Source organism: Stenella coeruleoalba (assembly GCF_951394435.1).
Source record: "Stenella coeruleoalba genome assembly, chromosome: 10".
NCBI lineage: Eukaryota > Metazoa > Chordata > Mammalia > Artiodactyla > Delphinidae > Stenella > Stenella coeruleoalba.
Window position 1 is genome coordinate 10,460,220 of NC_137156.1, and position 26,124 is coordinate 10,486,343.

Consider the following 26,124-nt stretch of genomic DNA (forward strand, 5'->3'; position numbering starts at 1 on the left):
AAGGTCAGCTTCTGCAGGAAGCTCAGAAGAGCCCAACTTTTCAGAGGTGGCACGTTTGCTGAACAGGTCCGGGGGCAGAAGCGTGGAGGACCCACCCAGGGCCCTTCCTCTAGCTGCTCCCTGAGGTACTTGCTCTGGAGTCTTCCTTCCAGGCTTTTCCAAAGTGGAACTCTCCCATCCTAAGACTTAGGGCATGTGCTGGCTGCTCTTCCACACGTGAAGTTGGTTTGAGAGAAAAAGCAGAGGTGTGAGGCGCCGGAAGGTGAGTTCTGATGGCATTTTCGTTTTGCTCTTCCTGAACTTTGACCGTGTAAGCCAAGAAAAGCAAATTCTTTGCTCAAGCTAGTCTGATTTGGATTTTATCACCTGTAACCTGAATCTTCAGCAGTTTTTAAAAACTTGCGTATAAACCTCATTTCCCCTCAAGCAAGGAGTTAAAGCACTTTACACGAGCATGCAAAAAGAATTCTTTTGAATAGTAAAAAAAATTTATTTTGTAAATCAAACGATCACTTTCAAACGTATCCTCTATGCAAATCCAGATGTTTAGGTATTAGATTTAAAAAATAATACAGCAATGTTACCATTCACAATTGGAGGGAATAATAGTTGAAATACAGCGTAGGCAGAAGTTGTAGTTTTCACATTCAATTGGAACAGATAGAAAAGTATATCAGTCACATCTAGAGAATTAAATATTTTATTTTATATCATAAAAATATGCCCACTCTATTATATAGTAAAATGTAATTGAATATTTGCTTAAGTAACGAAAGGGTTAAGAAATGGTTTGGGTTATAAGCAGAGGAACATAGGTTATAAATCTGTAGAAAGACTGATATTTTCCAAATGAAATTCCGATAAAAGGCTAAACAGTCTCAAACATTTTATATAAAGAATAAATTATTCCTGATTAACATGTTTTTGCTTTAGTGTCAGAAAAGTCACAACACATTTGATAAACATATGTTAAGAGCCACTTTTCTAGACATGAGCTCCATAGTGCCATCTATATGACATTTGTTCAGAAATGACGCCAAAATTCTTAAGAACACAGCATAGCAGGGGGGAGGAAGAGAGGTGCCTGCCAACGCTGACACAGCTAATTAACAGGAGGAGAGGCTGCAAAGGAGGAGCCTGGAGCGGAGGGAAGAGCCCGTAGCTCCACGCGGCGGCCAAGGGACACCACCCAGGCAGCGACATAGACACCGCAGCTCAGGATTTTGGTTTTTAAAGAGTTCAGAGACAAATTCCAGTAAGATGGCTGCTTTGAGTCAAGCCTTCCTTCCTGAACTTGTGACTTCTCAGCTGAGGTACTTGGCATACTTAAGGGAAAAGATGAAGACCTTCAGACTGAGTTTTGTTAGATACTGAGCTGGAAAACCAGCGGAGGACTAAGGCCAGCACAGAAATCAAAATTCAGGTTTCTTGGGGCTTCCCTGGTGGCGCAGTGGTTGAGAGTCCGCCTGCCGATGCAGGGGACGCGGGTTTGTGCCCCGGTCCGGGAAGATCCCACACGCCGCGGAGCGGCTGGGCCCGTGAGCCATGGCCAGTGAGCCTGCGCGTCCGGAGGCTGTGCTGCGCAACGGGAGAGGCCACAGCAGTGAGAGGCCCGCGTACCGCAAAAAAAAAAAAAAAAAAAAAAATTCAGGTTTCTTGTGAAGAACGGTACACACAAACAGGCTCGCTTATTAAGGGTCCAGGAAAGGAGTGGGGTTGGAGTTTAAGCTCTTTAAAAAAAGATAAAGAGTAGGGGAGGGGAGAGAAAGCAGGAGGGCGGAGGAACCTCCTAAGTGATTTGTGCATGAACAGGAAATACAGATTCTGTCCACCTGACATTCTGCTTTAGGCACCTGTGCCTGGAGGGGTAATTTTCAGGACCTTGCTATGGCTAATTTCCCCGTGTGCTTAGACGCAGGGTATCTGGGAATTTTGCCAGGCATCTTCCCCCTTATGAGTGCTAATGCCGAATTTCCTAAAGTGACCTGCATCCTCTAAGCCAGGTGAGCTCAGGAGCCATCACACCGTGTCCAGTCCCAGTCACTTACGTGTTCACAGACGTCTGGGTCCACACCAGGAAGGGTACACTTGTATTTCTGGCTCTTATGCTTCTCAAATACAATACACGTGACTAAAGAAAGGGAATATGGTCCTGAACCCTCCCAGCCTCCGTATACGCATGCAATCCAGGTCACCAAAAGGAAAGTGCACTGTGCCCAAGGCAGGGAAGGTGGGGGGGCTGTTCCGTACTGCAGAGAACTCTGCAGCAAAATCAGCGGTCCAAATTAACTGACAGACTGATGTGGCCCCCAGCATCACCAGTAGGAATGTCATCTGGAATACTTCTGACAGAAGACAGAAAGTCACCCAACTGAAATGTTATTTAAAAAATATCTTGTCAGGATATAAGGTCACTTCACTTTCTGTTTTTAACCTGTAAAAGTTATTATTTGCTTTGAAACAAAATTGCATACAGTACTGTTTCCTCTGGGGGATTCTTTTTCTTGGAGGAGTGTCTGTGCTCCAAGCTCCTTCAGGCTCCTACTAGCCAAAGTTATATCGCAAAGGTGGTCTGAATGGTATGTCATTTACTTAACTCTTTAATACTTAGCGCAGTTGGAAAATGTACAGTATTTTCTGGGGCTCCTTCTCTGAAAGGGGAAGAATATATCTATAAAATGTTTTTATGAGCCAGTTAAGATAATTTTGGATCTAGTTGAAAAAAGATTAAATTATTATTCACTTTGAAACTTACACCACTCATGCCAAAGTACTTGATGTTTATACTTATCTGGAGCTCAGAATCTTTATGCTACACAAATGTTTCAAACAAGGCAATGGCTTACACGTTACAAAGTTTAGAAATGACACCCAAAGGACAGAGGGTAACTTTTCACCAGTGTGGATGGAACAATGACGATGGGCACTTGTACCAGTCTGATCCAGAAGTCTCTATGTGGTTTCTCCACTGGACCAGGTTATATGCACACGCGTGCATGTGGAGAAAGACAGGAAGGTGCCATTCAGTGTCATCGTTTCTCAAATGCTATTCTCTCTACGTGCAGGTCATTCAAGTAAGATGAGAATGTGCGTCTCCAAAATACCCCCAGTTGTATCTTGGAATTTGTTTTAAATACAGAGGTAAGGTTGGTATGAGAATGTCTTTAACAACCAAAGAAATCAACCTAGATTAGGATACCTGGCATGAAAATTATCTAATTTTCAAAGCCTATGACCTGAGCTTGTAATGGGCAAAGGCGTATTCATTAAAGACATTTCTGGAAAGTACGTGCACTATCTACACATCTAGATATTGCTACAGAAGTTACACCCTGTGCCTCCCTTGGAAGACCAGAAGGAAGAAAGCCTGTCCCACAGACTGAAGTAGACTTCCACGCCGAGGGCGAGCCTGTTCTCTAGGGAGGCAGTGCCACACCTGAGGCGTTGTAACAACTCTCACACCAAGAGGGAGGAGAGGAGAAGGGGCCAAGTGAGAGGGAGGGAGGGAGGGAGGGAGAGGAAGTTACCACTCTAGGAGGCTGAGAGAGTCTGCATCCCAATCACAGTGCTTCATCAGGCAACAAGATTTTCTAGCTGGAAGGCACACAGAAAATGAACAGAATAATAACTAAGACAGTGGAAATTACAAGAAAAAAATCTCTTTTGGGCGTAAAGTACAATGTAGCATGAGGCTACCAACCAAGCGGACTTGAAACAACCTCTAACACAAACTCTAACAACCTTGAAACACAACCGGCTGACATTAGGGTCTGGGTCAGCAGGTGAAGAGGATTCAGTTACAATGATTCTTCAGCACTTAGTAAAGCTCCTGTGCCTTTTAAATGGAGACCCCCAATCCTCGATTAAAACAAAAGATTTAAAATTGTGGAGAGTTATACAAATATTTACTGTTGGTATGTCCCAAAGGTTAGACCAAGTTCACTGGCCCAGCTGAGTGGAGTCTTCCTTGCTTCGTCCACCACCACTCAGAGTTATAAAGTCAACTAAACAGAAAAGATGGAAGAAGCAGTTATGAAATTTCTCACTTCTCTGCCTTGGTTATATGTCCATAATTTGCATACAATAAATAATATGCATTAAATTAAAAATCAGCATTAAAATTGGAAATGAGGAAAAAAAAGCACAGCAATCTGGTATTTTAAGGCAAAACAATAAAATGCTCTTTAAATAGATACTTTATTATATCCACAGACGATAAAATCCCAGAGCTACTGTTAGGCACGTAAATACAGATCCTGTAAGAAAAAAAACAATTGTGCATAGTATTAGTTCTATGAACGATTACTTGCGGGAACATCTTTTTATTAAGAAAACAGACACTTTTCCACCAAGAAAGTAAAACCAAACCCAAGAAACTTGGCTTGCTCACTGATGTGCCACATCCCATGAAACACCTGCCTATTAGAAAACCCCACACCTGAGACCATCATCTTGAAAGTACAAATGCATCCAATATCCAAGAAAACTTTTCAGTAAAAGTACAGAATCACAAAAATTCTGTGGTCACAAAGTATATGCACATGTAACACACAGGGACACACCTTCTAACTTGATGAGCAAATCCTACTTCTAAATACTATTAGACTTCAAAATATTGATTGATCCAAAATGTTAAATCTGAGTTAAAATAATGGCTAAGTAATATTTTTTGGTACATGAATCTTCCTTCCCTCTTTTGGCTCAAAAACTGCAAAAGGAAAATAACACCTTATAAGGAGTGTCACCCATTGAAGCAGAAAAGATCACAACTCAACTATCTGTAAAATATTCCATCTCGAATGTTACGAAAAATAACTCCAAATAACTATAGTTCGATGCCAGTATCTCATGAAATTTAAGATTCCATCAATAGTAGTAAATAAAATCATGTACTTTACAAAGAAAGAAAAAATGCCAATTATTGTATGATATTCCATCTATTGGAAATTGTAAGATGCCTTCCAATTTCAGAGATGTTAAAACATGAAAAAAAATTGTGTTAGAATCAACCAAATGCAATATCTGTCTTTGACTTAATTTATAAATTTTATTTATTTTAGGACTTCCCTGGCAGTCCAGTGGTTAGGACTCTACGCTTCCACTGCAGAGGGCACATGTTCGATCCCTGGTCGGGGAACTAAGATCCCACATGCCACGTGGCATGGCCAAAAAATTAAAAAAAAATTTTTTTTTGTTTAAATTTATTTTCAGCTTGTTTTAACTAATCTAGATACAAAATGGCTTACCTGCTAAATATTTAATATTATCAAGCTTGTGTGACTCAAGCATGGTTTTGAGGCCAGCAACCTCGGTATCTATCTTCCTGTCTGTCTGCGTGATGGCCCGATCTTGCTGGGCGTGCTTTTAAAAGAAAGATTCACAGCATTAAACCACTTTGGATGCATCCCCTCTGCTGTTAGTCCTAGAGTCCCTTCCCAGCAGGGTCAGACTAAGGAGACCTGGGCTTTAGTCTGAGTTCTACTAGCCTCATGCTGTATTGTACTGGTCAGGGCTGTAGCTATCTCTAGGCCTGTTTCCTTCTGTTTGAGACAAAGAAAAAGGTAACACTGGCCCTGCCGTCACATAAGCTGTTTAGAGAATCAAGTGTGATAACTGATGGAGGGAAGCTTTTTAAATTATAGACTTCTCTGCAAATAAGATTAAGATTATGAAGCTGGTCTGTTCTCAATGGCAATGACTAAGCCTCATCCTTCTGAATTCCTCTTAGTGAAAGGTATACAGAAAGTGCTTTAACAAAATGAATGGAATCTCAGGCAATCTAAAAGCAACAGCGCTCCCCTTGATGCTATTTCTATTCAGTTTTAAAAAGTTTTCTTCCTTTATAGTTCGAATGCCAAGTGTTTTATTATTATGAGGCTTGGCTATACCAAGGACCTATATGCGTTCTTTCCCAAATATAATACAGTTAAACCAGATACACAATTAACTCCCAAAGGGTGGTAAGTTTGGCTGATGTTATAAAGGGTTTGTAAGATTTCATTAATGCATAAAAGCATTGGAAATACTTCACTAAAAGTCCTAGGGCAAGTAAGTGGTTCCCTGTGATGAATAATTCAGGTAATGAATAAGGAAATAAATGCCTGGATGAGTAAAATATTCCAGAGGAAAAGTTTAGTGTTCTCTCATGGAAGTCTCTTGCAGGTTTCAAAGGTCCCAGGTAATATAGGATGGTAAATAAGTTATGCATGCCATAAGCTAAAAATATAATAAAACATCTCCATTCCTTATTATTCTTCAATCACTGAGATTTAAAGTTTCATTAAGATAATTAAGTATTTTATGTTCCAAAAAATCCTATGATATTCCACTTCTCGGTATATATACCCAAAATAATTGAAAACAGGAACTCCAATAGATATCTGTATGCCCATGTTCATAGCATTATTTACAATGGCCACAAGGATAATCAAAATGTTACTACATCCATACAATGGAATATTATTTAGCCTTAAAAAGGAAAGAAATTCTGACATATGCTACAACATGGAGGAATCTTGAGGACATTATGCTAAGTGAAATACACCAGTCACAAAAGGACAAATACTGTATGATTCCACTTACATGAGGGACCTAGAATAGTCAGATTCATAAACAGAAAATAGAATGGTGGCAGCCAGGGGAGGAAGAAAGGAGGGGTTGGTGCTTCAAGGGTAGAGTTTCAGTTCTGCAAGATGCAAAGTGAATCTTTTCTTACCAATGACACCATTTCTGTTTTTACTTCCAGCAGCTTCCTTTCGTTTAATGAATACTGAAACAAACACGTAACACAGGTCAGATTCTGATTTATTCCCCTCTCTCTCCTCCTCTGGTGCCTTAAATATTCTGGTCTCAGTAATTCCAAGAATATGTACCACTAGAAGCCACCCCTAGGGTAAAGTAGCCTACTTGCCTTCTCCTTTTGATCTGTGCTTTGGGGTTTCTTATTTATATTCACTCATCGCTCCAACATCTGGATTCCCTTTTGTCATCCTCCACCACTCTCTGCTGGTTTTCTCTTTTCATCTCTTCGCTGGGATGTCTGTCTCTAGGTCCCTCCCACTATTATAACAGCATTCCCTGGGACCAATTTAGATGGACATATGCTTTTTGGCTTTGAGAGGGTTGAAATAAGTGGGGTAACAATTCAATTTAGGAGCTATCCCATTGTAACCACAAACAAAATTGGTCACTATTTGAGGCTTAGACAGAAGAGAGAAAAGATATAAAGTTGGGGAAAAAAAAGTTTCAAGGAATATTATTCTGTGACATAGATGTCGCCTTGTGATTATAAAACACTATGTAAATATACAGATACAAGAAATACACTAAACCATCACATGTTGGTTTTAATTGAAAAAAACAAAAAACAAACCCACATGGGCATTGTCACAATCCAGTGTTACTAAGGGAACTGACTACTTCTACCCAGAATTAAAATGGTGTCTTGCCTTTGGCTATTAATATCTATGCAAAGATATTGTGCAATTTTGTTGACATTGAGACCAAAATCAGACACATCTCCTTAGTGGTGGGCGTTAGGATTTAACTGAGCAAATGAAAATCTATAATTTAAGTGAAGAATTAAAAGACTTCAATAAATTAACGTTGTTATAGGGGAAAAAATTAATGGTTTTGAAGTATCTAGAAACTTTCTAGCTATACAGTGTTTCCCTGTGACTACTAGGGGGATAAAGTATAGAAACAGCATTGCTTAGGAGCAAAAAAAAAAAAAAGAAAAAAACCCAAAACCCCAAACCAAGAACCAGCTGCAGGACCAAAGAATGCTCAACTCCAGGGAGGGAGGGGGGGAGGGAGGGAGGGAGAGAGGGAGGGAGGGATGGGGGAGAGAGAGAGAGAGAGAGAGAGAGAGAGAAAGAGAGAGAGAGAGAGAGAGAGAGAGAGAGAGAGAGAGAGAGAGAGAGAGAGAGAGAGAGAGAGAGAGAGAGAGAGCGCGAGAGAGCGCGCTATGCGCCAGATCACCACCAGAGGGCAGGGTGGAATGGGATTTTCTGCACCTCTTAAAACTCCAGTTTTCACTAAGTCAATATTGACTCAACCACAAGAGAAAGGAAAAACCTAAGTCTTGATATTGCCATGATTTTTTTAAACATCTTAATTGGAGTATAATTGCTTTACAATGTTGTGTTAGTTCCTGCTGTATAACAAAGTGAATCAGCTATACATATACATACATCTCCATATCCCCTCCCTCTTGCGTCTCCCTCCCACCCTCCCTATCCCACCCCTCTAGGTGGTCACAAAGCAGAGAGCTGATCTCCCTGTGGCTGCTTCCCACTAGCTATCCATTTTATGTTTGGTAGTGTATATATGTCCATGCCACTCTCTCACTTCGTCCCAGCTTACCCTTCCCCCTCCCCGTGTCCTCAAGTCCACTCTCTACGTCTGTGTCTTTATTCCTGTCTTGCCCCTAGGTTCTTCAGAACCATTTTTTTCCCTTTAGATTCCATATATATATGTGTTAGCATATGGTATTTGTTTTTCTCTTTCTGACTTACTTCACTCTGTAGGACAGACTGCCATGATTTTTAAAATAACATCTATATAGCTCCATCTCCCTGCACCCCAAAGCAGTTTACGGGCTACATTGCTTTTGAAACTGGCTGTAAATATCACCACAGTTAAGTTTGTTGAAACAGTATTATAACTTTATTAAACAAGAGAATGAGAGGTTTGAATAGCTTATCTTCCTCAGTGCAGTTAAATTCATGCTAGCTACATACTAATATGCTACTGTCCTGCACTTCAGAGTAATCTGAATTTGGGATTACCAAGAACGACTTCTCAGCTAGGTTAGTAAGTCACATAAATTCACTGGCTTTAATCCATGTTCACATCCCCTATCTCCCAATCTCCTAATGAAGTTCTTTCTGGCTCGGTTAGCTACAGGAATCTTCCTAAATCAAGTGAATAAGGAATTCCTGCTAAGTCTACAACCCTGAGGACAAAGGTAACCAAAAGAGTTCTTCCTCTTCTAGATACTAGTCATATGCTAGTGATCATCACATATTTTAGTAATACTAAGTGATTTAATCTTCAAGGTTAAAAGTGTTTCAAGACTAGAAAGACAGGTAACACGGACATAATAATTATTCTGTATAACAAAGCTCAACTTAACTCTTGAAATCCAGAGGCAGTTTCAAAATACACTTAAGTACTTGTTTGAATTTCAATATTAGCTTCATTTATCATTGTAGCACAGTTTGGTTAAAAGTAACTTGTGAAAAATGAGGAGACAATGAAAAACTGTGAATACTCAGTTTCTGCATGTGCATCCAGTTCTTTGTTAGTACGAAATGCTGTATATGCCCCATTTCTTTTTATGCTGAGAATAAAAAAGGTATCTAACTAATAAATAAAGAAATGCAAATACAGCCTGAACAAGAAGACAGACGGGTTAAAAGTCACTAGAGGCAACCCAACACATATAAAACATCCAACTTATCGTACCCCATGTTCACTGCAGCATTACTTACAATAGCGAAAACGTGGGAGGAACCTAAGTATCCATCGATGGATGAATGAATAAAGAAAACGCAGTGCGTATATATATATGCAATGGAGTATTACTCAGTTATAAAATTAAAAAAAATCTTGCCATTTGCAAGAACACGGATGGACCTGGAGGGTGTTACACTCAGTGAACTAAGTCAGACAGGGAAAGACATACGCCATATGATCTCACTTATATTTGGAATCTAAAAGAACCCAAAAAAACCGAACTCACAGATACAGAGAACAGATTGGTGGCTGCCAGAGGTGGGCGGGGAGGGGGTGAAATGGGAGAAGGGGGGGTCAAAGAGTACAAACGTCCAGTTACAGAATAACTGCGTTCTGGGGATGTAATGCACAGCATGGTGCCTAGAGTTAATAATACTGTACTGTACCGCTGAAAGTTTCTAAGAGAGGGGATCTTAAAAATTCTCATTATAAGAAAAAAAGTTTTGTTAACTATGTGGGTGATGGACGTTAACCAGACTTACTGTGGTGATCATTTCACGATATATAAAAATATTGAATCATTACACTGTACACCTGAAATGTAATGTTGTATGTCAATTATATCTCATTAAAATTTAAAAATTTACAAGAAGTTACTGTGAAAGCCCCCAGGGAAAAACATTGTATTTATATGTATTACCTTTGAAATGCACATAAACAGGCATTTCAAAGGGAAGCGGAGCAATATTCCCACAGTTTTCTTAGGTCTTGGGCATGGATCCCACAAGTTGTTGTACTGACTATATATATATATATCTATCCCTTCCACTTATTTACAACCCACATTTTGTGATATCTTTTTGGTAACAAATATATAGCACTACTTTCCCTAATAGAAAATTTCAATTTGATATAACTTCAAGAATCATTTAGAATTTGCACTTTAAAACAATGCAGTAAAGTCATTAAGATTTCTCTATTAAAAAAAAACTACATAGAAATATTTTTTAAATCTTGAATTTTTAACATAGAATTTAATGTTATTTAATATTAATAATTTAATATTATTCAAATCAGATAATCAACTTAACTTTTGAAAAATCGGGACCAGAAGAGGTTTAAGTCAATATCAAATAGATCAAGATTGAATTCAATTTCTTTATTCATGCCTAAGTGGCACATAATTTAGTATCTCTGAAACATACAAGATTCAAACTTGCTTTGACCAAGATTTTAATTTTAGTGTTACTTTTGAAAGCATCAAATTTAAGCCTTAATTCAAAATATAGTCAAAATAAAGAAAAAACTGTGTCTAACAATGATATACAGGTAAATATTTAACAATACTTCTGAATGGTATGTAAACAGACTTGACCAAATGTTCCATCCTGCAAAGAAATTAATTCATACTATAGTTTTAGTAAAGAAACATACCAATTCTTTTACTCTGCTCTTTTCTAGACTGAAATCTAATTTGGTATCTGTTCGGACTTTGATCACTTCATCCTAGTGGGAGGGCAAACAACAAAGAAAGAAAGAAATCCAAAGTAAGAGATCCAAACTCTGAGGATGTGCGCCTTCCCTGCTGCTTCCACTGCTCCACCCAAAGGGGCTAAGGGGAAGGGGGGAAGGGGGGACGGGGGAAAGGGCCGGGCCAGGGGCGCGCACAGGAACAGAGCTGGAGACTAGCGGGGTCAGGAGACTGGCTAAGCGACGTCTGCAGTCAGCCCGGCTGGGACTTCCCAATTATATATACAAATAATCCCCCTTTGATGTTTAAGTCAGTCTAGAGTGGGTTATTGTTGCTTTTAACCTCAAGATTCCCAGTGCAATCACCTTGTGAAATTTATGAATCAAGCTGTTCCTTGGACAACTTTGGAAAGCAGAGATGGACTCAAAAAAGTAAAATATTAAATTCAGGTTTAAGGAAAGTCTTCCTACTGACACTCATCAAAACCTTTTCTTCTTTAACATCAATGTCCTTTCGACTTAAAAAAAAAATCAAACAGCTCGCACAGTCAGCAGTTTAAAATCACGTGTAGTTCTCTAAAGGCAGTCTCTCCTAAGATAATCTAAGGGTTCCAGGTGGCTATTTTAGAAAATTTTTTATTTAAAAATGACTTCATTCCTTCTAGATCGCAATTTTCTTAATGAATTTGGTTACAGACATCAGTAACTTATTCATTGGCCATGTTCTTGGTTAAATCTTCCAATGTGTACTTTCGAGACACATCACACAAATATTTAACACAGAATTAAGTTTTTAAGAACATATAAGTATTTCGGACATTATATTTATTACTAAGCTTATGTAATTATAAACAAGCAAGCAAACAGGAATGAAGATCTTACCATTACTTGTTGTTTTAACTGATGTAGTTCAAGTTTTATTTTCTAAAAACACATTAACAAGAAATGTCAAGGATATATTTAGAAGATTATGAAAAACATAATAAACAACTATTAGAACATGTATTTGTGAACAAGTTCTTTCCTCATTCAACACAAATTCGGCCACGTTCAGAATACAAGCATAACTGAATAGTCTCAGTGGCAGAAATGACTGTCGTGCCAGGATGGTACTACAATCATGGTGTGTCTTGAGATATGTCTTAATCCATCTTGAAGGCCACATAAAATTAGTCACACAACGGTTTTCAATATATTCATCTCCCTTCAGAGCCCCTGCTTTAATTCCTCCTTCAATTTTTCTTTGAACTAATTCTGCCCTCAAATAACTGACTTCCAGACAACTTTGACAGTTTCACAGTTTACCTTTTCCTAGCAAAAGAAGGATCTTTTGCTAGGCAGTTTCTTATAAGATTAAGACCAACAGATAATAAATGAACTTCCTTCATGGGACTTTAAATAGGGCTGAAAATAAAGGAAGACACGAAGATAGCACTTGTTTAAACGCTGATCCCAAACACCACACTTGAAGAAACGAAGTGATATTTTACAGCAGCACTTATTCATAATAACCTCAAACTGGAAACAACTCTAATATACGTCGCAGTAGAATAACGCGGCATATTCCTATAATACTATGAACAATGCAAAAGAATGACCTATCACTGCAAGACACGCTGTGATTCCATCCGATAAAGTTCTGGAACAGCCAAACCACTCAATAGCCATGTTAGCCAGGATAGTGGTTTCCGCTGTGAGAGGTGTGACCAGAAGGGGGCGTCCACAGCACTTCTGGGGCACTGGTCACCGGCTATTTTTTTTTTTTAATATATATATTTTTTTATTTCTTGATTTGACTGATAGTCTATACTGAAAATTCATCGAGACGTACACTTGTTTGTACACTTCTGTGTGTGTATATCATATCTCAATGTCTTAATATAAAGCATTTGGTAAATATGAGTGGTTCTTTAGTTTTACCTCATTTTCTGATCTGAGGGCTGAAAATTCACTCTTCTCCAAAATAATCATATCTTTTTTCACATTGGCAATCTGAGACATTATTTCCTGAAGAGTGATCTCCTGGGAAAAGAAAAACAAAACATATAACCTAGTCTGGCCTAGGAACTCTACCTCCTACTGTCTCTACCCAGTATCATCTTATTGAGAAACTAGAAGGACATGGGAACAAAGAAAGAGGTTCAGCAAGGTCCTCCTCTGTCTGAAAATGAGAAAAGAATAAGAACTCATTTCCAGTGTCGGCATCAAGTGAGTCACAGTTAAAAGGGTGGCAGTCAGAGGACCAGCTGCTGTAATTCTAGCCACATCTCCATTTATTAAAGCACGGTTGACTAGAATAGTCAGTTTTCAAACCTAAGTGATTCTGTAACAGCTGACTAAATAGCTTTGAATAAATATTTTTTATGCCACTGTAACCATCTGTCTCTCGTTTATGTTAAAATTACTATATGCTTTTCAACAGAATATTATCCCAAAACATATATTACAAATAACACTCATTAGATATCAAATTTGCTCAAGTGCCTCAGCAAAGCTACCTGCTGCATCTTGGTGACCATATCTTTGTAGACGATATCCATGTTGGCCTCCATGATCTTGACTAAGGCAGAGACAATGATTTCTGCTTGTTGAGTAGTAAACCCTAGGCAAACACACAAAGACAGTCACTCAGGAGACTCTAGTTGCCAGAATAAAAAAATCCTTCATAGAAAGGGGGAGAATGCAAACTGACACATGCAAGTGGATGTCTGAATTCAGAAGCAGGTGGAAAGCCTAGTGTAGCAGGAGGGTAGAGTCTAGCCACAGGCTGTGATGTGTCTGTCACTTGGAACAAGTAGGACACATCGGAGTGTTTCCTCGTGTAAAATGAGGGGCTGGGATGACTGAGCTCTGATGTCCCTCCTAGCCATCAAAAACCAGGTTTTCAAAAAGAGAATGCATAATGACACAGGGGATGCCTGCAGTGCAAGGTCAAGTGAAAAGATGCAAGACTCAAAACTATAGATACAATTTATTTCTTCTGTAATTTAACAAAGATTCTAGGTAATTGTGTTGTCTAAATTTTCTACAATGGATGTGACTTCCTTAATTTCAAAATGTATATGTTAGTAAAAAATAATTTACTTAAGTAGAGAAAGCTTATTTTATTTCCAGCACAAATCAGTCAAATCAGTGGCTATATAAATAATAATTCAGCTGTTAATTTACTTAATGTTAAAAGACAAAATTGGCTCTTATATTTTTCTTCCATAATTTTCCTCAATCACGAGTGGGGGGGGCTCAAACTGGAAAAAATATATTCTTTTATACTCAATAAATGCTGCTGAACTGAATTACCTAAAGACTCAACTCAGCAGTGCTACTGTTTTTGATAACTTTAGGTAGTAACATATTTCACATTGAAAATTCTAATTAAAATGCTTAATTTTAAATGCTTAAGATGCATAAGTCCCTGGAATACAATTCTTTCCGTTAAATACTTCCAGCTACGGGCTTTCCTGGTGGCGCAGTGGTTGGGAGTCCGCCTGCCAATGCAGGGGACACGGGTTCGTGCCCCGGTCCGGGAAGATCCCACATGCCGCAGGGCGGCTGGGCCCGTGAGCCATGGCCGCTGAGCCTGTGTGTCCAGAGCCTGTGCTCCGCCACGGGAGAGGCCACAGCAGTGAGAGGCCCACGTACCGCAAAAAAAAAAAAAAAAAATACTTCCAGCTGTAAGAACTTCAGAAGAATTTACTGATTCTTGTAATTAATCCATGGCACATTTGTTTGGATAAAGTTATAACTGATTCAATTTGGATGAGATTAAGCATATTTTATAATAAAAAAAAAGAAAGCAACAAATTTAAGGAGACAAAAAGACCTCCAAAGACCTACTCTTTTCACTTTATTCAAAATCCTTTAATTTTCAATGTGTGGGTCATGAACAGCTAGAAAAAAATCACCCAAATGTGAACACTGTTTAACTCTGGTACTAGGATTCAGAGTAGCTTTTCTTGTTTCTTTTCTGTCTTCCTAATTTTTTAAAAATGAACATGTCTTTTGAAAATTTTAAAACTTATTAATAAGAGTTCATAGTTAAACATAATTAGGTTTGGGAATTATGAAGAACAGAAAGAGGGAGACCAAAGAGAACTTACGCTGATAAGAAAAGAAACTTTAAAGCCTTATAATTTAGAACCACCTATAGGAGGAGAAAGGATAAGAAAAAGGAGAAGTCTGAAAACCTCCTGGGTTGCCATATGCAAATTAATTTTTTGTAGGAATGAGAGAATGGGACAGAATCAGGGCTAGTGAGATTACAGACACAGAGAAAGTTTTGTGAATCAAGGGACATAACTCTGGAGAGAAAAAGGGATAAAGGATGGAGCATTCCTTGAGGGGTCCTTCCTGGCCTTATCCTAACCCAGCCATCGCAGACACCCATCATTCATGTAAGCACCTTCACACCCTACATCCAGTGGGGTCTTCACATCACTGGTCTTGAAATATGCAAATATTCATGGGCCAGGGTTTGAAAATCAAGAAAAGCAGGCAGTACATATATTGAAACATCATATTTTAAACACTCAACATCTGCTATTTCTAATTTGTCAAAAATAAATAAATAAATGGATTTTGAAAGGGGGGGAGGGGAAACAAATACCACCTCACACTGGGAAACAGGATTTGGGACCACTGCAGCTACCTGGCCATAGTTACGCATAACTAAATTAATGATGTTCCTTTAATATCATCAAACATCTAGTGTATGTTGAGATGTCCCTATTATCTCTAAGATGTCTTTTTACAGTTGGTTACTTTGAATACAAGAACACAGGTCCAACAAAAAGAAAAAAGAAAAAGAAACAGAACGAAAGAAAAAGAAAAGTAGAAAGACTTCTGCTTAACAAGATAATTTTAGATGCCCCTCTTCTCACTTTTACTTTTCTTTTTTAAATTCTGAGCTGAAAGAAGTCTTGGTGAAAAAGGCTAACTGTTTCAAGTTTGAGAAGAAAAGCTGTAAAAATTATCACAGGGCATGTGACAGTTTTCCCAAAGTGCATTCAAGTACATTACTTAACACTCAAAGGGCTCTTTGGAATTCTTACCAAGGGAGAAATGGGAACTGAGAAGGCAGAAAGGACTGTGAGACCAAGCAGCTGGAACGTGGCAGAGCTCGAATCCAGAGCTGCTAACCGTCCCACATAAGCACAGAAAGATCCACCCCAACACAGTGTCCTGGGCATGTAAAGCACGTCTACACAGGGCAGCTTTTCAGATATGAACACACACAACAGGATGAATAACTATACAATAAAGTCAAAACACAGATTTATTTCAGACATAAGCTATGATATCTGAGATTCTGATTTTGAGAATATATGTGTCAGAGCAGAGAGAATTATAATGTGTATTAAATTGTATTTGTCTAGATAAGATTAAATATGAGAATGCTACCTATATATTAAGTGCACTTTCAATAACTCATACATGTCACAGCAATCTTTTACATTAGTTAACTCAACAGCAGTAAGAGGAAAAGTCTGAATATTTTTAAAAAATCACAAGTTGGAATTATCAATAATTGTTGCTCAGCAACATTTCAATTTCACAAAAATTTTAAAGCACACAAGATGCACAGGAATAAAACCATCACTTTCGTGCCTAGACAGCTGTCACAGGAATCATTCCTGAGTTTTGCTGGCTTATGTCTAATTTTTCACCTATAATACCATACTTCCAGAGTAATATTATAAACATACGCTTCACTTGGACAAAGAGAGTATGTGGGAGAAAAGTCTCAATTGTATGGATGAAGCAAAAATGTCCTTAAACAAAAAACAAGGACTTAAAAAATGGAGACTGACCAAAAGATTACCTACAGACTTAAAAGTCAAAGAGAAATATAAGAAATTCGATAAGATCATAAGGGAAGTCCTAATTTATAGTGTTTTTCTATGGCACTGAGTAACCAAATGAGAGAGGATTACCATTTTCTTCGAGTAAACACACGAAGGCATGGGTGTCAAAGTAGAGCTTCCTACTCCGAGAAGAGGTGAAATCTCTCCTTTTGCTCTCCAGATGCAGGCTCCCAGCACAGACGCTAAGCTCTAGAATGGAAAGGACAATACAGTTCAAAACAGGTGGATGGTAAACAGGTGGATGTTTGATGGTAAACAAAAGCAACTCAGCACCATGAAAAAACAGGGCATACCTCAGAAGTCTATCTGGTTTTTTACAACAGCTTTATTGAGACATAACTTAGATACATATGCTTCACCCATTTCAAATGTATACTCCAGTTGTTTTCAGTATATTTACAGTGCTGTGCAACCATCCCACAATAAACTTCAGAACATTTTCATCATCCCCGAAGAAACCCTATACCCTCTAGCTATGCTCTAGCTATCACCCCCTCATCTTCCTACTTCCCCCCAGCAATCACTTATTTTCTGTCTCTATGAATTTGCCTACTCTGGACATTTCATTTGAATAGAATCATTAGGATTTGTGATATTTTGTGACTGGTTTCTTTTACATACAGTGATATTTTCAAGGTTCATCCACCAGTGTAGTATGTCGGCATATTTCCTTTTATTGCCAAATAATATTTCATTGTATAGATACGCCAATTTTTTTTTACTTCGTCATCAGTTGAAGGACTAACTGTCTGAGGGTTCCAATTTCTCCCCATCCTCAACATTGTTATTATCTGTCTTTTTTATTACAATTATCCTATTGGGTGTAAAGTGGTATCTCATTGTAGTTTTGATTTGCATTTCCCTGATGGTTAATGACGTACATCTTTTCATGCACTTATTGGCCATTTGTATATCTTCTTTGGAGAAATATCCATTCAGACCCTTTGCCCATTTAAAAAATTTGGGTTATCTTTTTATTACTGAATTAAGAGCATTCTTCATACATTTTAGATACATGTTCCTTATCATATGTGTGATTTGCAAATATTCCCGTTCTGTGGGTTGGCTTTTACCTTCTTGATGGTGCCTTTTGAAGCACAAAACTTTTTAATTAAGTCCAATTTATCTTTTCCTTTTGTTCCTTATGCTTTTGGTGTCGTATCTAAGAAACCACTGGCTGATCTGGGCACACAGAGATTTACATCTGTTTTCTCCTAAGAGTTTTGCAGTCTTAGGTCTCACATTTAGGTCTTTGATCCTTTTGAGTTGATTTCTGCATATGGTGTGAGATGGGGGTTCAACTTCATTCTTTTGCATGTGGAGGTCCAGTTGTCCCACACTATTTTCTCCCTTAAATTGTCTTGTGACTCTCATCAAAAATCAACTGACTGTAAGTGGGAGGATTTATCTGTGGATTCTCCATTCTATGCCATTGATTTATATGTCTGCCCTTCTGCCAGTGCCACATGTTCTTGATTACTTGTAACTCTGTAGTAAGTTTTGACATCAGGAAGTGAGTCCTCCAACTTTGTTCTTTTTCAAGATTGTTTTGGCTATTCTGAGTCCCTTGCATTTCCATGTGAATTTTAGGATCAGTTTATCAATTTCTGCAAAGAAGCCACTTGAAACTTTGATAGAGATTGTGTTGAATCTGTAGGTCAGTTTGGGGGAGTACTGCCATCTTAACAATACTAAATTCTTCCAACCATGAACTTGGGATGTCTCTCCATTTATTTAGGTCTTTAATTTCTTTAATAATGTTATATATATTTCAGAGTATAACTTTTGTGCTTTTTTGGGGTGAAATTTAAGTATTTTATTCCTTTTGATGCTACTGTAAAGGGAATTGTTTTTTAGATTTTTCGTTGCTAGTACATAGAAATACAACTGACTTTTGTTTTTGTACAATTTGTATATTGATCTTGTATCCTGCAATCTTGCTAAATTTGTTTATAAGCTTTAATAGTTTTTTTAGTGAATTCCTTAGAGTTTTCTATGTACCAGGTCATGTCATCTGTGAACAGTGATAATTTACTTCTTTTACAATCTGGATGCCTTTTCATTTTCTTGCCTAACTGCCCCGGCTAGAACTTCTAGTAGAGTGCTGAACGGAATGGTGACAGCAGACATCCTTGCTCCGGACTTTGGAGGGAAACACTCCTTCTTTCACCATTAAGTATGATGGTAGCTGTGGGTATTTCAGATGCCCTTTATAAGGTGAGGCGGGTCCCTTCTGTTCCAAACTTGTCAAGTGTTCTTTAACACGAAGAGGTATGGAATTCTGTCAAATTCTTTGTCTTTTGTGATGATCATGTAGTTTCTCTCCTGTATGCTGTGGATGTGGCGTACTACATGAATAGATTTTTCAGATGTTAAGTGAACCTGCTATTCCTGAGACAGAATCCCACATGGTCATGGTATATACTCCTTTTTACATATTGCTGGATTTGGTTTGCTAGTGTTTTCATAAAGATATTGGTCTGCAGTTTTCTTTCCTTGTCTTTGCAAAAGCCTACCTTTGGAGAGATGTGTTCTAACAATTTATATATTACCTTTGCTATGGATTTCTGTGCATTTAACCACAGATCCAACCTGTTTTGTAAACCTGTTTCAAGGTGCTCATTTGAAAGAGGTAGATAGTAATGGTTTCCTGGCTTTTGTATTCCACAAACCACAAAAAACAGCTTTAAAAAAACAGAACAATTGCAATGCGAACTTGTAATTTTGTCAAGAAAGGACATTTAAACATAATACCTCCTTACAATCACACTAAAAAAGGCATTTTGACAGAAAATGAGAGATGGACGATATAAAATAAAAAAATCTTTCATTTAAATGTAATAAACATAGCTATATAAAAATCTTGCTTCATACTTGTTCTTACTTTTCCATGATGCCAGGTGTTGTAGAAGAGTGGGAGAAGACAGAATAGTCATCTACTAACTCAAAGTTCAAAGGTTTTCTCAGTACCTGTCCTAAATGACCAGAAAAATACTTCAGCTAATCAACTCTTATTCTCAACCCGTAAACACTCAAAGGAAATTCCAAGTAAGCAAAAAATGTGACATGGACAGGACCCTACAGACCTGCTGCTTTTCTGTAAGACGACAGCAGTGGTTCCCAAATTACTAGCAACGTGGAAGGAGTGGGGTGGCTGTGGTCACAGTCTGCACCAAGGTAAGTACCAGAGAGCCAGGAATCACTCTGTACCAAACACGGTTTGCAGACTGACAAAATATAAAATGCAACAACTCGTGTATGCATGTGTGTGTTTAATGGTTAAAAAAAAAGGTGGGCCGGATGGTGTTTAGATTCAAAGAAGCACTAGCCTATAGTGTAAGGCCCTTGGCAAGGCATACAAAGCCTGTCCTAATTTAGCCACTTATCGTTTCAGCTTTTGTTCTAGCCACCTAAACTATTCTGTTTACTGCACGTGCAGACCTTGGTACTCCATCCTTAAGGTTGGCTTGCTCCCCTTTCTCAACTGGTAAGTTTTAAGCATCCTTTTTACCCTTCCTCATCCAATGTGACAACGTGCTAAGCATTCATTATGTTCCGGGCAGGGCATTATGCTACCCTGTAAGGTTCTTTCTGCTCCCTCCTCCCAGGTCAGGGAGCAACCTTTATTGCTTCCTTATCTGTGTTCTCAGCCCGGTACAGATAGCTCTACCACAGCACTTACGTTTATTCCCATGTCTGTATATTAGTCCAAGCTCCCCCAGAGCGGCCAGTTACTTTTGTGTCACTAGGAGAGGGCCTGGTATACTTCAGGCCAGAAAAAACTTAGAAGAAAATTCAATTGTAAGAATTCTAAGATCCAAATCTAGAGACTATCTAGAAAGAGAGTTTGAGATGAACCCCCTTCTGCTCCTCACCTATGGTCTTCCCTTTTCACGTTAAGTGCGCTCACTTAAATCTGGCTCTTCTTTTTCCATCCTTTATCTCCAGCCCTGGGCCTCCATGAGAAGAGACCCTGACACAGAACAGCCCAAGCTGGATGGCAGCTAGATGAATGAATGAATGATTGTACCTCTTACAGGTGCAATGTATAATATATATACATATATATTAATATAAATGTATATATATAATCTCTTTACAAGCCACCCTGCCCACTTCAGAACCGTGCTGGACTGTCCCGTGGGTCAGACAGCTTGAGAACATCTGGGTCTAGAACTGGCTTGTGAAAAGTGACGGGATTATTCTAGTCCCAAATTCCTTTTTTCTAATAACAATAATCATTCATGTGATTTAAAACAAAACTGCAAGCAAGCTTATTTCAAAGATATATTGTGGGCTGAAAAGAGGAGAAAGGGCCTAGTCACTCATCACTTGGCCCTCAACTCTGGCTGATAGAGGGTGAATTCCGTCCTGCCTCTATCATAGGGCAGCGCCTGGGGACACAGCAGTACTCTGGCACTGGGAACACCTCTGACTCACTTTTCCTCCTTTATTGTGACAACAAAACGAGGCCCAAGAACTATGAATTCCCACTAATAACCAGGAAATAAGTAAAGAGAGCTATGTTAAAGTGTAATATGTAATTCTCCTTTTGGGGGGGCCATCAGCATATCAAAAGGATGTGAAAACACACACACTATTTGAGCCCAAAGCTAGCCCTGGACAGGGGAGGAAACTGAGCACAAATTTCCTATTCATAAACATCCTTAAGTCTAAGTAGCTCTACTGAGAACCCTGGACACCAAACAGACCACTAGCCTGAAGACAAAGGGTCAAAATTCTCATTAGCTGATGGAATTATGAGAGGAAACCAAATCACAAATTACCAGTTTGTCAAAAAAAGAGCAACAAAAGGCGAAGTACAGAAATAAAGACTCACAGGTACTGCAGGACACTGACAGAGTTCACCACTCATTTCCCAGCCTCTGGACATAAAGCTGCTTTCACTCTTTGCACTACCAACCAGTTTCTCCCCCAGCCAAAGGTATTTTTTTTTTTCCGGTACGCGGGCCTCTCACTGCTGTGGCCTCTCCCGTTGCGGAGCACAGGCTCCGGACGCGCAGGCCAGCGGCCATGGCTCACGGGCCCAGCCGCTCCGCGGCATGTGGGATCCTCCCGGACCGGGGCACGAACCCGCGTCCCCCGCATCGGCAGGCAGACTCTCAACCACTGCGCCACCAGGGAAGCCCCGCCAAAGGTATTCTTAAATTTTAGATGCAACTAACATTTACCGAGCATGTCTGTTGAGAAAAACGTTTTCTTAAATAGCCATCAGCGTAGTTACTGAGAGCCACTGATGGATATGCATTGACTATCCAAAGTTAGATTTTTGCCAAGTTTGCTAATTAATAAGGATTCTCCCGGATGATTTTTTAATCGGCAATTTGTAATCTAGTAAACTGAGTCTAATCTCATGCAGGCCGTGACTGCTCTCACCTCCTTAAAGTATTTAATGAAATGCCAACTTCTCAATGAAGCAAACTTATTCCGAGGACTCCATTTAAATTAGCAACTGAAGGCCCACTCCACCTCCTAACCTTTACCCCCTCTATTTTTTCCGACAACATTTACCAGATATTATTATATATGTATATATATTAATCTCCTCTGCTACAATTAAGCGCCAAGAAGGAAAAGAGTTCGTTGACTGATAACCATTCCGAGTTCCCAGAAAAGTGCCAGGCAGAGTAATGAACCCACAAGAGTTTGCAATTAAATTGTGAAACAATCCCTTCCCAGAGCTTCGAGCCTCAACTTGCCAGCTTCCTGCACACCCCTTCACCCGAGCCCCCAAACGCTGTGCACCTGACAAAACGGCTCTACAAACGCGCGTGCGCTGTGCCCGCACGCACCGCCCCCACCCCACCCCGCCGCAGCCCATCACGCTTTGCGCCAGACACCTGGTGCCCGCATTACGAATAATTCGGGTCTTTTCACCCGAGGAAGCCCAGGTTTGCGTGGCCCAGAGGGCGGGACCAGACAGACCTTCATCCCCACGCCCGGAGGAGCCCGGCGACCTCGGCTGACCCGCCCAGCTCCCGCCGCCCCGGCCCTCACCTCTCCTGGAGGAAGCGAGGGCGGCCACCTGGCCGAGGCACAGGTGGAGCGCGCCCGCCGCACAGGTGACGCCCGGGGCCAGGCCCGGCTGGCACCTCCTCGCGCCGCCGCGCCCCGCCGGGGCAGCCGAGGGCCCGGCGCGCGAGCGCTCCCAGTCCGCCAGCGGCCGGCGCGGGGAGGCAGCAGCCAGGCGCGGGGAGGGCAGCAGCAGGAGGAGGAGCAGCGGGGAGGCACGTGACGCGCCGCCGCGGGCCGCCGGGGCGCGGGGGCGCAGCGCCCCCACACCGCCGAGGAGCCCGGGCAGGAGGTGGCGCGTGGGGACGCCGCGGCCTCCGGGGCCTCCACCGCGGCCGGGGACCAGGGAGAGCAGAAGCCGCCGGCGGCGCTTCGGCCTCTCGTTCGTGACGGAGCCGCAGTCCATCCCTGACGCGGTCACTGGCCCGCGAACGCGCTCATGCCGGTCACGCGCGGCCCCAGCCAGACACCGACGGCGGGAGCGAGCGTGGGCGGTAGCGCCGAGCCTGCGCTTTCTTGCCGGATGGGCGGGGCTCCGGGCATTTTTCCGGGGGCGGAGCTGAGCGGCTAGGCGGGGCTCCGGGCTCGCGCCGGGGGCGGGGCTGGGCTCCCAGTGCGCGCTGGGCGGCGGGCGCCCGGGGCGGTGCAGAGCTCATCCCGCGGAGCAGGCACCCCGGGAGAGGCGAGTCTGGTCCAGAGCGAGCACCCGGCCCGCTCGGTGTAGGCGACTGGGAAGACCAGGAGGTGGGTGTGGACCGAGAGCGGAACTGGAATGAGCTCGGCGCTGCCACGATTTGCATATTTATAAGGACATACACGGATGTCCTTATAAAGACATAGTTACCCTGGCGCCATTCAGAAGCCCATGAAAAGTCCGTGCACCACTGGGCTGCCCTGGGTTTTCCAGACTTACCCCGTCCGAAGTCCCCCAACGTGTTATCTCTGGGGTGCATTTTAAGGAATTATTAACAGGGCCGAGGGAACAGCGCTTATATAGTCCACACATTTAAATCTAAACTTTCAGAGCTTGTTTCCGGATTGGTGTATCATAGGATTAAAAAATCTCAATCTTGGAATTTCAAACGTAGGGGCTTGAGTTTTAAATGAGACCTACTGGTATAAAAAGATATCTGAGACTAGCGGCGTTCAGTTCAGTGAGCTTTTTGAATGCCTACTGCACCTGTCTCAGTTACTGGTCCGTTGTGTGAACTCTGTACTGTTTCTTGAATGAAAGAATGAAATGCACAAGGCACCAGCCTAGAAGACACAAAGAAAAATGAGATTGTCCTTGTCCTCTAGGAGTGGTTTTCTTATCCACCCATATGTGTACAATACATGAGGGAAGAAGAATGTGTTATGAGCCATAAGAGAGCTACAAAGTGCTGGTAAGAGAGAAGAGAGGGCATATGGCTGTGGAAATGGCTATCAACATATAAAGAATTAAAAATATTAAGGTGCAAGTAGACACTTTCATAAAAGGTTAGTAGGAATTATACATTTGTAGAACTGGTAGGGAAAGCAATTTAGCAATATGTACAAAAGTGTTTTATGGTTGTAAATTTTGCTCAAGTCACCCAACTCTGAAAATTTAACCTAAGAGAATAGTCCAAAATATTAAAAATCTACTAGATTGGACCATAGGAACTTGCCATTTTTATAGGTCGAAATGTTGAAGATTGGTAATTTCATTTGGATCAACCTAATATATGCACAAAGATATTCATTGTATCATAGTTTATGATTGTGAAAAAATGGAAAAAAACAAATGTCCAACGTTAGAGGACTGGTTAAATAAACAGTGGCACAAACTTTATTTAACGAAAGCCCTTTGTAATTTTTTGAGGTTGAGGTATAATTTGCATGTAATAAACATCCACAGATCTTACTTCGATTTGATGATTTTTAACAATTATATACCTCATGTAACCACCACCCAAACAAGATATAGAACACGTTTGTTTTGCCACGCTGCATGGCTTGTGGGATCTTCCTTCCTCGACCGGGGATTGAACCCCGGCCCTCGGCAGTGAGGGCATGGAGTCCTAATCACTGGCCCACCAGGGAATTGCCTAATTTGGTCTGTTCTTGAACTTCATATAAATGGGATCATACAATAAGCATTGCCTTTCATCTGACTTCCTTCTGTCTTGTGTCTGTCTTCAATGTAATAGCTGGGAGATTCATCTATGTTGTTTTATCAGTAATTAGTTCCTTTCTGTTGTTGAGTAGTATTCCTTTCTGTTGTTGAATAGTAGTCCACAGTTTGGTCATCCACTCTCCTATTGACAGCATTTATTTTGTTTCCAGTTTTTGGGTGTTATGAATAGGCCATTACGAACATTTTTGCATAAGTCTTTGTGTGGACATATGTAGTTTATCCCTTGTTAAAGAAAAAATTAGTCAACTACACTTTTTTTGTGGTTTTTTTTGTTGTTGTTTTTTTTAAGAAGATGTTGGGGGTAGGAGTTTATTAATTAATTTATTTATTTTTGCTGTGTTGGGTCTTCGTTTCTGTGCGAGGGCTTTCTCTAGTTGTGGCAAGCGAGGGCCACTCTTCATCGCAGTGCGCGGGCCTCTGACTATCATGATCTCTCTTTTTGCACAGCACAGGCTCCAGACGTGCAGGCTCAGTGGTTGTGGCTCACGGGCCTAGTTGCTCTGTGGCATGTGGGATCCTCCCAGACCAGGGCTCGAACCCATGTCCCCTGCATTAGCAGGCAGATTCTCAACCACTGCACCACCAGGGAAGCCCTCAACTACACTTTTTAAAGCCCAGTAAGGAAGGCTTTATTTAAGGGAGGTGGACTGTCTCATTAGGTACGGGGACCACTGTGCTGGAATGTTGTAGTGGCAGGGAGAGAGAATGGGGTCAACTTGGAAATCAGCTGGGGCAGGTGGGAATTTATAGCCAAGGAGCAGTGTGGGGAGCAGTGGATGGGAAATTACTAAGAGGAAACATGGGGAGTAAGGGGGATTTTGGCTAAACCAGCTAACAGGACTCTTGCTGAAGAGGGGCCAGTGTGATCGGACATCGCACAGAGGATGGTAGAGGATGAGGAACCCGACCAAATATGGAGGGTGATCAGATACCTTCTTTCCTTTGGCTCCAGCACTCCGGTTTTCCATGGGGAGCCATTCTTCCCCACTCTTAGCCCATGTGGTTTGGGCGGGCCAGTCTTCCTCCAGGCCCCAGGCGTGAGCATGTCACCCAGTCAGAGTTGATGAGCTTCAATTCTAGGATTTTTCTAGGAGTTATTGGAAAAAGAAGGTCACATTTTATTGTGATACAGATTTTGAACCT

The 26,124-nt window shown here is 40.8% G+C and overlaps 1 protein-coding gene across 6 annotated transcripts in view; it reads right to left on the minus strand.

Annotated features, from left to right (window-relative positions):
• RANBP9 (RAN binding protein 9) overlaps positions 1–23,457 on the minus strand; it is a 160,199-nt gene extending 136,742 nt beyond the window's left edge. Inside the window, exons 1-10 of one of the 6 annotated variants that reach the window (XM_079933673.1) lie at positions 22,809–23,455; positions 16,860–16,979; positions 13,428–13,531; positions 12,850–12,951; positions 11,812–11,853; positions 10,894–10,965; positions 6,716–6,769; positions 5,247–5,361; positions 4,197–4,256; positions 3,971–4,004 (exon numbers count right to left, since the gene is read on the minus strand). In XM_079933673.1, the coding sequence (XP_079789799.1) occupies positions 4,201–4,256; positions 5,247–5,361; positions 6,716–6,769; positions 10,894–10,965; positions 11,812–11,853; positions 12,850–12,951; positions 13,428–13,531; positions 16,860–16,979; positions 22,809–23,229 (1,086 nt within the window). In that variant the 5' untranslated portion in view covers positions 23,230–23,455 and the 3' untranslated portion in view covers positions 3,971–4,004; positions 4,197–4,200. Of the gene's footprint in view, positions 1–3,970; positions 4,005–4,178; positions 4,257–5,246; positions 5,362–6,715; positions 6,770–10,893; positions 10,966–11,811; positions 11,854–12,849; positions 12,952–13,427; positions 13,532–16,859; positions 16,980–22,808 lie in introns of those variants that run through there. The other 5 variants (XM_079933672.1, XM_079933667.1, XM_079933668.1 and 2 more) reach the window with 5 other exon arrangements.
• Positions 23,458–26,124: the final 2,667 nt, after the last annotated feature.